General features: G+C 32.4%; 1 protein-coding gene across 2 annotated transcripts in view; it reads right to left on the reverse strand.

Moving 5' to 3' along the window:
* Positions 1-13,655, reverse strand: part of EMCN (endomucin) — a 125,582-nt gene that overhangs the window by 65,315 nt on the left and 46,612 nt on the right. For both annotated transcript variants that reach the window (XM_017852374.1, XM_017852375.1), the window contains exon 4: positions 6,425-6,541. In XM_017852374.1, coding sequence (XP_017707863.1) covers positions 6,425-6,541 — 117 coding nt within the window. The remainder of the gene's footprint in view (positions 1-6,424; positions 6,542-13,655) is intronic.

A 13,655-nucleotide genomic window follows, 5' to 3' on the forward strand; every position in this document is an offset into this window, starting at 1 on the left:
AAAAAAAAAAAAAAAGTATTAAACTGACTTTCCAGTGGATGGCAAGTCTTCTCTGGCTTTCTCTGTCTTGAGAATTACATGAATTTGTAGGACTTCTTTTAGTTAGTTTATTAAGTTGGACAACTCCTCCTAGCTGGACCCATTACCTCAGATGCTCTCTCTCTCTCTGTCTCTAGACATTTGCAATATATGAAGACATTTTCAGTATAGACATCTCTAGGCATTTTCAGTATATGTATGTCTCTAATATTTTCAGTATATGAAAATATTTTGTGTGTGTGTACACCATATATATACATATGGTGAACAATGTGATGTTTTGATATATATATATATATGTATTGTGGAATGATTAAATCAAGCTGATCAACATATCATCTCACATACTTGTTAGTTTTTTTGTGGTCAGAACATTTAAAGTCTACTTTCTGAGTAATTTTAAAGTAGAAAATACATTATTATTAATTATAGACACTAGGTGGTAAAATGGTCTCCAGAAAGTATTCCTCCTGTCTAACTGAAACTTTGTATCATTTGACCAATATCTTCTCATTCCCACCCTACCCAACCCCCCACTCTCCAGCCTCTAATAACTACCATTCTACTCTCTATTTCTATGAATTCAACATGTTTAGATTCCATATGTAAAGGAAACTATGCAATATTTGTCTTCCTGTGCCAGACTTATTTCAGTTAGTATAATAACCTCTTAAGTTTATCCATGCTGTCACAAATGACAGGTTTTCCTTTTTTTCCAGGCAAAATAGTATCCCATTGTGTATATATACCACATTTTCTTTACCTCTTCATCTGTTAATGGACACCTAGATTGAATCCATATCTTGTCTATTGTGAATATTGCTGTGTTGAACATGAGAATTAAATATCCCTTTGATATACTAATTTAATTTCCTTGGATATGTACCCAGAAATGGGATTGCTGGATCATATGATAGCTATATTTTTAATTTTGGGGGAATCTCCTTTCAGTTTTCCACAATGGCTACACTATTTCATATTTCCATCAACAGTATACAAGATTTCCCTTTTCTCTACATCTTTGCCAGAACTTTTTATCTCTTGTCTTTTTGATAACAGCCATTCTAACGGGTATGAGGTGATACCTCATTGTGGTTTTAATTTGCATTTCCTTGATGATTAGTAATGTTGAGAATTTTTTAATATGTCTGTTGGCCATTTGTATGTCCTTTTGTTTGGGAAATATCCATTCAGATCCTTGGCCCATTTTAAAATTGGGTTATTTGTTTTTCTTGCTATTAAATTGTTTGAGTTCCTTATGTATTTTGTATGTTAACCTCTTAACATTTGTATCGTTTGCAAATATTTTCTTCCATTTTATAAGTGTATTAGTCTGTTCTCACACTGGTAATAAAGACATACCTGAGACTGGGTAATTTATAAAAGAAAGAGGTGTAATTGAATCACAGTTCCACATGGCTGGGGAGGCCTCACAACTATGACTGAAGGCTCATGAGGAGCAAAGTCACATCTTACATGACAGCAGGCAAGAGAGCTTGTGCAAGGGAACTGCCTTTTATAAAACCATCAGGTCTCATGAAACTTACTCACTGTCACAAGAACAGTATGGGAAAGACTTACCCTCATGATTCAGTTACCTGCCACCAGGTCCCTCCCATGACACGTGGAAATTATGGGAGCTACAGTTCAACTGAGATTTGAGTGGGGACACAGCCAAACCATTATCGGTAGGTTATATCTTCACCCTGTTGACTGTTTCCTTTTCTGCACTGAAGCCTTTTCATTTGATACAATCTCAATTGTCTAATTATGCTTTTGTTGCCTTTGCTTTTGATTTTGTATCTGAAAAATCTTTCCACAGACTAATGTCAAGAAGCATTTCTCCTAGGTTTTCTCCTAGTCATTTTACAATTTAGGTCTTTTGAAAATGTAAATAATATCATATCATTGCCCTGCTCTCAACTCTCCATCACATTGTGTGTCCAATTAGAATAAAATTCACTGTCCTTACCATGGCCTGCGTGGCCCTGTCTGGACTGACCCCTGATTCCTGCTCTAATGGCATCTGCTACCTTTTCTTCCCTTCATTCCTTCCACTCAACCACAGATGTCTTCTCTTTATTCAAACAACTTAAATCCACCCACATATCAGCACCTGTGCACTTTGTATTTCCTCTTTGAATTCTCTTCCCCAAATATCCATATGTTAACTTCTTGACTTTATTTAGTTCTGTTTCCAAATGGCACTTGTTCAGAGAGGGATTTTTGAACACCTTATGAAAATTGGCACTACCATCATCACTTGCTTTTTTTTTACTGTTTTATTATTATTTAGAGTATCACTGATATTGAATTATTAATATTTAACTTATTTATCTTTTTCATCCACTAGAAGGTAAATTTCATGATAGCATGGTCTGTCTAATATACAACGACTTATCACAATCCAGGATAATGCCAGGTACATAGATAATCCTCTGAAGGATTTTAGTAAATAAGATAATATTTAATTCAAAAGCCCACATTTTAAAATAATAAAGTCAGAGCACTAGACTAATGAGAAGTCCTATCTTAAAATTCTAAGATTCTAGAAATTTGTTTCCTTTTAAATAGGAAAAATACACACCACTCTAAGAGAATGGGAAAAGATTAGAGAGAAATGTTTTGAGTATGATCTTCTTTTTGGATCTGAATTCCAACTTTCTAGGGAATAAAGCAACAAATCTCACTAGCTCTTCTACTCTAAATTAAACCTGTACTTGTTTTCATCTTGAGATGAAATACCCACAATGTATTTGTCTGATATTTCTTATCCAAGGAACCATTGCCCAGATATTTAAGAGGAAGCTGAATCTTCAGCTGTTCAACATTTAACCAACAGTAGATTGTTTTGTTTTCTGTCTATCTCTCTGTCCAGTATCCATTAATCCTAAATGTGTTTATGTGTGATGGTTGGAAAGGGAGTGATGCTCTCCTAACCAGGAATCTGGGAGAGGTACTGGTTTCATCACTTGGCAAATGGAAATGTGTACAATCTCATTATATCAAGTAGTGTCTATGTTGGGCAGTAAGCACCTTAAGAAAAGAGAGGAATCTAGGGAATAATGGCTGACCCAGAAATAAATGTAATAATAAATTATAAAAAAATTTGTATAAAACTTGTTTATCAAATAATAAAAGCAATGGCCAACAGTAAAAACGCTTATTTCATTATCCTGCTTTCCAGAGTGTTTCATTTCTTAAGAAAATGACTTTGATGTGTTTTTTTTAACTACTTGGAAGAAAGCCATTTTAAACTGAGTTTAGAAGCGAAATCAATACAACAGTTCCCAGAACTGAGATGCAGAGAGCATTCTACTTCATGCATTGAAGTGGAATTAAAAGTCTTAATTGACTCATGGGCTGACCACATACTTCTGACATGTACTAGGTTTAATAAATCACAGACCCTGAATGACATTTTCTTCCTCATAAGTCACTGAATGGGTGAGTATTTAGTGCAGGATACAAATTATTTGAGTTTGATTTTCCAGAAGCTGCTATATACTTTGCAGATGTATATATAGTAGTTTTATTTTTATTTTATAGGAGCCATCATATTCTAGGTAGATGAATTTTGGTTTCCTAAAGGTGCCTTTTGGATATATATGACTTACAAAATAGGTTCTACTTATCAGAAACCAAACCACTACGACATGAAAATGTTATTCATATGAAGAAGAGATGATTCTGCTCTTCAAATTCCTCTATGGGGTGACTGTCTCATTACAAAGAAGTATTAGTTTACCCTTATGGTGTGAAATTAGACTCCTTCTGGGCAAACTTCTGTATGTTGTGCTTGAGATGATTATAATACAAAAGAGAAAAATTATGTTTCTGAAGTTTCTAGACAAGAGTAGGTCTTGGACAGTCACAATTTCTACTTCCCATCTCTTTCTACCTTAGAGATTTCCCAAGAAAAGACTTAGACACTATGATTCATCTGTAGCTATTTCTTATTAAGGACTATGGATACACCAAAAATGCATCCATTACCTATATTCCTAACTCTTCCAGTCAAATGTGTTTACTATACATACAAATTACTTATATCATGGAGGCGAGAATGTGAGAAGTATCTGTTGTGAGGAAACTGGAACTGGAAAGCTATCAGAAATCATGGGAGTTCTAGCTTCTATTTCTCTCTCTGCCTCACACAAACAATTTAATTTTGCTCACAGGGTATTCCCATCTCCCAACATACTCTCCATTCTTTTCTGTCAATCCTGTTTACTCATATTAACTGCTTCTGGATGCCACAGGTATGCACATGATTTGCCATGACTACCGCAGACTCCCACTACTAAACTTTGCAGCTTCAATTCCTGTAGCTAACTCCTGCTGTTTGTTTATTGGGTTTTCTAGTTCAGAAAGAAAATTTGATTGGCTAGGCTCATCATTTTCTTTCCTTTTGCTTTTCAACAAAGTTTTATAAAAAATATGATTTACACACCATTAAATGCACGCATTTTAAGTATACAAGTATTTTAAGTATACAAGTAATAATTTTTAGTAAATCTGTAGGATTGTACAACCATCAACATAATCCAGTTTTAGAACAGCTCCATCAACATGAAAAACTCCTGTGAGCTTATTTAGAATCAATTCCCACTCCCATCTCCAGCTGCAGGCAACCACTTATCTGCTTTCTGTCCCTATAAAACGTCTTTTCTGCATATTTACTGTAAGTGGAATATACCACATGTCATATTTTGTGTATGGCTTCTTTCATTGAGTATAATGTTTCTGAGGTCCATTGATTGCAATAGCTTTAGAATAAGTTTTGAAATTGGGTTGTGTCCTCCAACTTTGTTCTTTTCAAAATGTTTTGACTATTCCAGGTCCTTTTATTTCTGTACAAATCTAGGGTCATCTTACCAATTTATTTTAAAAAACTGGGATTCTGGTAGGGATTGCATTAAATATATTAATCAATTATTGATCAACTTGGAGAGAATTATCATATAAATATTGAGGTTTCTAATCTATAAAGATGTAATATCTCTTTAGATATTTAATTTCTCTCCAAAATAGTTTGTAGTTAAGTGTACAAATCTTTCACTTCTATTGTTGAATTTGTTTCTATGTATTTTATACTTTTGATGCTATTGAAAATGGAATTATTTTCTTAATTTTATTTTGGATTGCCACTGTTAACATACAAAAATATAATTTACTTTTATATATTTTATATCCTGTGCTACAAACCACTCTTTAGTGGTTTTAGTAGTTTGATAGTGAATTCTTTGAATTTTCTACATAGATAATTATGAGTCTGCTAATAAAAAATGCTTTATTTCTTCCTTTTCAATCTAAATGGATCTATGTATTATCCATTGTTGAACTGTACTGTCTAAAACCTCTGGTTATAATGTTGAATAAAACTGATAAGAATAGACATCTTTGGTATGTTCCAGATCTTAAGGGGAAAACATTAAGTCTTTCTTTATTAGGTATGATGTTAGCTGTAGGCTTTTTGTATATGCCCTTTATCAAGTTGAGGAAATTTCATTATATTTCTAGTTTATTGAGAGTTTTTAATATGAATGAATGTTAGATTTTGTTGAATGCGCTTTCTACATGTACTGATTTTACTAATATGTTGTATTACTTTCTTTGGTTTTCATATGTTAAACCAATCTTGCATTTCTGGGATAAATCTGACTTGTTCATATTTTATATTCTTTTTAACTTGCTACTCATTTTTTGCAATGTTTTATTGAGGATATTTGCATCTATGTCTAAGAGCCATATTGGCCTGTAGTTTTCTTTACTTGCTTTTTCTTTTCATTCTTTTCTTGCTTTGGTATCAGGGTAACATTAGCCTCAGATAATTATCTGTGCAGTGTTTTCCCCTCCTTTACGTTCTAAAAGAGTTTGGGAAGAGTTAGTATAATTTATTTCTGAAATACTTTATAGAATCGACAATTGAAGCCATCTTGGCTTGGGGTTTTCTTTACAGGAATATTTTTAGTTCCTATTTCAATGTCTTTAATCATTATAGGTTTTTTTTTTTTTTTTTTTTTTTTCAGATTTCCATATCTTCTTGAGTCAGTTTTAGTAATTTATTTCTTTCTAACAATTTTCTCATTTCATCTAAGTTGTCTAATTTGTTGGCTGAGCTGTCCTTTTAGTGCCAGGTAATATCATAGATTACTGCCCAGTCTTGCATTAATCTTTGTTGTGACCCATTCATTTGTGGCTGCAGTGTGCTAGGGTATCTCTGTAAAAGATGAGGCTGCCAAATGATTATTCTATTGGGTAGAGACTAAGAGACAATTTAAACAGGATATAATTCCTTGGCAGTTGTATGCTGGAAAACATTCTGAAACTAGTTTTATCCAACACACTAGTTTAACACTTCAGCACAAATCCTCGTACTTACTCTTGGGTTTGGAACTTTGCAATGTTGAAACAGCATTTGGAGGTGTAACACTTGTTACTGTTATGTTTGAAATGATGGATTTATTCTCCCTGACATCAGGGGTTGTGACTCTTAATCCTGTAAAAAGAATGAACAGTCATCAGGAGTATAACAAATCACCAGATCATCTTATTAATATTCATATTAATATCCAACTAAAACTTGAAGATTAATTTCTAGAAGTCTTCTGACCAAGCCTTAGAAATCCAGCATTTTAACATTCACCTTTTGGTGATATAATTAATTACTTTAAAGAATGTGGAGGGACATTAACTTTCTTGTGTAGGTTATCTCACTTGATTATCATTGTAATCTTATGAATTAAGTAATCATGATGATAATTATTTTATATATAAGACTCAGAGAAATTAAATAATTTCCCCACAATCACATAACTTGTAATAGGAGAGAACCATGACCTGAATTCAAGCCTTTCTGATGGAAAAGTTAATCACTCAGCTACCCTGGGAAAAGAAAGGTAAGGATGTGGTAGTAATTAAGTATGGCACTATTGTTTTCATGCCACTTGGGAAAATATTTTCAAGCAGGTGGAATAGTCAGGGGATAAGGGATAATAGGACATAAATGGAATACATTTTTAACTATACTTAGTTCATTTTCTTTGAAAAAAAAAGAAAAATTTACAACAAAAATATAAGCTGAGCTTTTCAAAGACAACATTTGAATAAGATGACTTGAAACAACTTATATTTGCCTATATATTCTGAAAAAAGTCAATGCCCTTCAGTTTTTTCAGTCTAGTATGGAAACATTGGGCTAGTGAAGAAATGCAGACATGCCATTTACTGCATGCTTGGTGTTAGCTAGATGTGATGCTACCTGGAGATGAGGGGAAAGCAGTTTAGTAGATCTCTAACACAGAGTAGAATGGAGCAAGAACTACTGGTGCTTTCTAGAAGTGCAGTCAACTTCCACTCTATGTCAACAAGTATCTACTGTGTAATACAAATTCTTAGTGCAGTTGAGGAAGTCATGCTGAAGAAAGGGATTGTTTGCAAGAAGACTTCATAGACAGTAGATAAATATATTTTCCTTCAGGTAAAAAGCCTTTGGAAATTAGTGTGCAAACAAAATGAAATAAATTCAAATGTAGTCTACAGTGTTAATCCTGCATATGAGAGAGAATGAGTGGGAATGGCCATACATTTCAGAGGTTAAATAGGGAGGAAAATATGTGAAGTAGAGATATGCCTTATTATAGCAAGAAAGCAGAAATTGGTATTCTTGTTAGCATGGAAGTGGGACAGGTCATCCAAAGTGCAGAAACTCAACATTTGAGGATGGAGGAACTCCTGGGGGGTAAAGATTTTGCTTCCCACTGGAATTTCAACATATGTTTGGGAAAGATCAGAACAGGAGTTTCTCTTCAGAAATCTTTGGAGAAGAATTCTTCAGCTGAGCTAAAATTGGAAAGCATGAAAAAGCTATCCTGAAAGCCTAAAGAGTTCCCTAGTATCAAGCAGACTCAATGGTCTTGGTGGAGGGAAAGAGAATATATAGCTAAGAAAGATGTGGAGGGCTGCCAGATTGGAAACATACAAAGAAAGGAGAAAAATAATGGAATAGCTGGGAATGTAACGCTAAAGATTTTGCTTAGAGAATTGCCTATTATAAATGTGGAATATATTTCACAAGTGAGAATTAGAGCCTACACTCAATGTAGGACAGGTTGTCAATTATACCGCCTGAAGTAGGCCATGGAGTAAATCTTGAATATTTAAGGTAAATCAAAATATTTTAAAATATTCGTGGTAAACCTAAACTGAATAGAATAAAAGATGCTGCCACAGCCACAAATTTTTAAACTTTACTAATACACAGAAATGCTTCAAATCCTAGTCTCAGGAGAGAAGAATCTACACATGGTTGACTAACATTTATTAAGATATGAGAATCATAGTCATATTAACATCTTTTTGAGAAAACTTCCAGTTGTGTTTATGGTTAACACATAGTTTATTCCAAACTACTGCCAATGAGTAATTCACACCTTCAGATAAAAGGTAAATCAATCTTGAAGCTAGTCTTTAAATCTGAATACTTTCTACTTTCTCTTACATAACAATATGTACCTGCTTTCATCTACAGTTATGAATTGCACTATAATCCTAGACAATAGTACATGCATTAAGTTTCACAAACATAATTTTTCTGGAGAAATATTAATTTATTAGAGAATTGCATGAAGCTACATTGGCTTTACATTTATGACTTGTGTTTTTGAGATTCATGTATGTTTAAATCTTAGCTTTTGGTATAGGTGGGACGCATTAAAGACAAAACATAAGGAATTTATCCATATTTGAGTTGGAAAAAATGAGAACTTAACACAAGAGATGCTTGAGGGAGTCGTATCAGTACCAGATTGTAAATCGATAAAAGAAATCTTGATTCCATGCATGTCCTTAGGTGAAAACCACTGCATAGGGCTGAGAGGATTGTGAGGGAGAGGGTCTGTTTTACAATTATCTTGGAATTATTAACATTAAATTTATTTTGTATATTTTGAGAAATTAAGTGTATTGAGGAAAACAGTAAATCAGGATATTAACTACATTAGGAATCTAATGTGTAGTTACCAATTAACTTGAAGGGAGGGCTTGTGATCATGGATTTTAATTTTACAGGGAGGGAGACTGGCAGCTTTATTCCTTTGGAATTACATAATGTGAATTACAGCATTGTTTTATCTGATGCCCACAGGAAAAATGTCTGACCACTTTGTCTTAAGCAATAGAATAAAAGGTAAGAGACTTTTGACAAAATTAGCATTTACTAAAATACATGCTGTAGACTATTAGTACTGTGGTATATTTGGCTTAACATGAATCAAAGATGCTTTTAAAATATTTAGGAATAAATTTAATCAAGGAAATTAAAGAACTGCACACTGAAAACTATAAAACATTAATAAAAAACTAAATAATTCACAAATAAATGAAAAGATACCCTATGTTCATGGATTAAAATAATTAATATTAAAATGTCTATACTACCTAAATTGATATACAGATTTTTAAAAATCCCTATCAAAATTCACAAGTCATTGTTTACAGAAATAGAAAAAAAATAATTTGTGTGGAACCACAAAGGATCCTGAATAGCAAAACAGTTTTGAGAAAGAAAAATAAAAGTAGAGACATCACACCTCCTAATTATTTAAAATTATATCACAAAACTACAGTAATCCAGACAGTGTAATACTGGCATGAAAACAGACACATAGACCAGTGGAATAAAATAGAGAGTCCAGATATAAATCTAAACATATATGGTCAATTAATTTTCAACAAGGGCGCCAAGAGGTTACTATAAGGAAAGGATAGTCTCTGCAATAAATTGCACTGGGGAAACTGTATAACCACATGCAAAAGAATGAGATTGTACCCTTATTTGACACAACACACAAAAATCAACTCTAAATGGATAAAATACCTAAATGTAATACCTGAAATCATAAACCTCCAGAAGAGAAGATAGGGACAAATCTCCTTCACATTGGGCTCAGCAATTATTTTTGGATATTACATCAAAAGCTCAGGCTACAAAAGCAAAAGTAAATAAATGGGACTACATTAAACTAAAAACCTAGTGCACAGCAAAGGAAACAATTAGCAAAATGTAAAAGCAGCTTACAAATTGAGAAAAATAATTTGTAAATTATATATCTGATAAGGAGTTAAGAGTCAAAGTTTATAAAATAAGTATTTAATTTAAGTCTTTAATCTATCTTGAGTTAATTTTTATATATGTTGTAAGGAAGGCGTCTAGTTTTATTCTTCTGCATATGACTAGCCTATTATTCCAGCTTCATTTATTGAACAGGGAGTACTTTCCCCATTGCTTGTTTTTGGCAGCTTTGTTGAAGATTAAATAGTGTAGGTATGTGGTCTTATTTTTGGGTTCTCTATTGTGTTCCATTGGTCTATGGTTACCGTAGCCCAGTAATATAGTTTGAAGTCAGGTAACATAATACTTCTAGCTTTGTTCTTATTGCTTAGGATTTCCTTGGCTATTTGGGCTTTTTTTGGTTCCATATGAATTTTTAAATAGTTTTTTTTTCCAGTTCTGTGAAGATTTTCAATATTAGTTTAATAGACAATACCATTCAGGACATAAGCATGGGCAAATATTTCATGATGAAAACACCAAAAATAATTGCAACAAAAGCAAAAGTTGACAAATGGGATTGAATTAAACTAAAAAGCTTCTGCAAAGCAAAATAACCTATCAAAAGAATAAGCAGATAACCTACAGAATAGGGGAAATTTTTGCAAACTCTGCATCCAACAAAGGTCTAATATTCAGCATCTCTAAGAAATTAAATTTACAAGAAAAAACAACTCCATAAAAACATGAGCAAAGGACATGAACAGATGCTTTTACAAAGAAGACATACGTGTAGCCAACAATCATGTAAAAAAGTTCAACATCATTGATTATTAGAGAAATGCAAATCAAAACCACAATGAGATACTCTTTCACACCAGTTAGAATGGCTATTACTAAAATGTTAAAAAATAACAGGTGCTGGTGAGGTTGTGGGGAAAAAGGAAGGCTTATACACTGTTGGTGGGAGTGTAAATTAGTTCAAACATTGTGGAAAACAGTATGGCAATTTCTTTAAGACCTAAAAACAGAAATACTGCTCAGCCTAACAATCCCTTTACTTGATATATAAACATATGAATGGAAACCATTCTATTATGAAGCACACATATGTTCATTGCAGCACTATTCAGAATAGTAGAGGCATGCAATCAACCTAAATGTCCCATCAATGACAAATTGGATAAACAAAATATGGTACATATACACCATGAAATACCATGCAGCTATAAAAAGAATGAGATCATGTCCTCTGCAGGAATGTGGATGAAGCTGAAGAACATTATCCTTAACAAACTAACACAGGAAAAGAAAAGAAAATATTGCACGTTCTCATTTATAAGTGGGAGCTAAATGATGAGAACACATAAACACATAGAGGGGTCAAGGAATAAATCATAAAAAATATTAGAAAATACTTTGCAGTAAATGAATATGAAAACATAATATACCAAAATTTATGGAATGCGGAGACAGCAAAAGAAACAAGGAAATTTGTAGGTGTTAACACATATTAAAAAGAAGAATAATCTCAAATCAAAATCCTCACTGGTCAATTTGAGAAACTAGAAAAAGAAGAGCAAACTAAACCCATATGAAACAGTGGAAAGAAACACTAAGGATTAGAGAAGAATGAAATAAAATAGGGACTAGAAACACAACACAGAAAAAAATAAAACCAAAAGTTTGTTCTTTGAAAAGATCTATAAAATTGAGACACTTTTAGCTATACTGATAAAGAAATAAGAGAGAGGAGTCAAGTTATCAAAATTATGAATGAAAGATGATTCATTACTACCAACCTTACAGAAATTAGAAGGATTATAAGGCAATGCTGTGAACAACTATATGCAAACAAATTAGATAATCCAGATTAAATGGGCAAATTCCTAGGAAATCACTAAATACAAAAACTGAGGCAAGAAGAAATAGAAAATCTAATAGACTTATAGTAAGTAAATATATTAAGTTAGTATTTTAAAAAAATTCATAAAGGAAGCTCAGCACCAGGGTCTTCCCTGGAAAATTCTACCAAACATTTAAAGAGCAATTACCATCAATCCTGAAAAACTCTTTCAAAAATCAGTAGAGAAGGGAACACTTCCCAACTTATTGTATGAGGCTAGTATTATTTTGATTTCAAAATTAGACAAATACGTGACAAGAAAACTGCAAACATATATTTCATGAATATGGACACAAAAATTCTTAACAAAATAATATAAATAAAGTTCAACACCATGTGAAAATAATTATACTCCATGACCAAGTTGCATTTAGCCTAGGAATTCAAGGTTGACTGAATATACAGAAATCAATATCATATGCCACATTAACAAAGTAAGGAATTTTTTAAAAACACGATAATTTCAATATAATAAGACAAGGCATTTTAAAAGATCCAATACCCTTGCATAATAAACACACTCAACAAACTAGTAATAAAAGGGAACTTCCTCATTCTGATAAAGGTCATCTATTAAAAACTCATAATTAACATCATACTTACTGGTGAAAAACTGACAGCTTTCCCTGAAAGTTAGAAACAAGACAAGGATATCTCCTCCCACCACTTCTACTTCAACTTTGTATTGAAGGTGCTAGCCAGGGTAGTTAGGCAATAAAATAAATAAAATAAAATTATAAATAAAAGAAAGTCATCCACGTTGGAAAGAAAAAAGTAAAACTATATTTGCAGATGACATAATCTTGTCCATAGAAAATTCTAAGGAATACACATACATATATACACACACACAAATTAGAGCTAATAAATTAGTTCAATAGAGTGGGAGGATATAATATTGAGACATACAAAAGTAAATTATATTTACATATAGTAGCGATGAATAATCCAAACTTGAAATAAAACAATGATTTCATTACAAAATAATTGTATTTAAAATGAATAAAATATTAGGAATAAATTTAACAAAAATAAGTTTAAGCTTAAGCTTTCCACACTTGAAAACTACAAACATCATCAAAATAAATTGAAGAAGACATAGATAAATGGAAAGACATCCTGTGCTCATAAATTGAAAGCCCTGATTGTTAAGACGGCGATACTCCTCAAATTGATCTACAGATTCAGTGCAATCCCTATCACAATCCTAGCTGGCTTTGCAGAAATCAACAAGTTGATCTTAAAATTCACATTAAAATTAGCATAATAAAATTGGCATGGTAAAGTTGAATAGCCAAAACAATCTTGGATAAAAAAGAAAAAGTTGGAGGACTCACATTTCCTTTTTTCAAAACTTAATAGAAAGTGATAGTAATCAAGAGTATATGATTCTGATATAATAATAGGCATATAGGTATAAGTGGAGTAGATTCAGAAGTCCAGAAAAAAACTCGTATTAGGTGGATGCAAATGTAATTGCAGCTTTTACATTGTCGGGATGTGCCATTTGATATTGGCATACATTCTTAAATAAATGTGATTATGTTTTTATATATATATATATATCCCTATCATAAAATGAACTTCTAGATATATGTATCTAGAATATATATAAATATATATTCTAGAAGTGTGTGTGTGTGTGTGTGTGTGTGT

The sequence above is a fragment of the Rhinopithecus bieti genome, unplaced genomic scaffold (genome assembly GCF_001698545.2).
Source record: "Rhinopithecus bieti isolate Rb0 unplaced genomic scaffold, ASM169854v2 scaffold_34317, whole genome shotgun sequence".
In the NCBI taxonomy this organism is placed as follows: domain Eukaryota; kingdom Metazoa; phylum Chordata; class Mammalia; order Primates; family Cercopithecidae; genus Rhinopithecus; species Rhinopithecus bieti.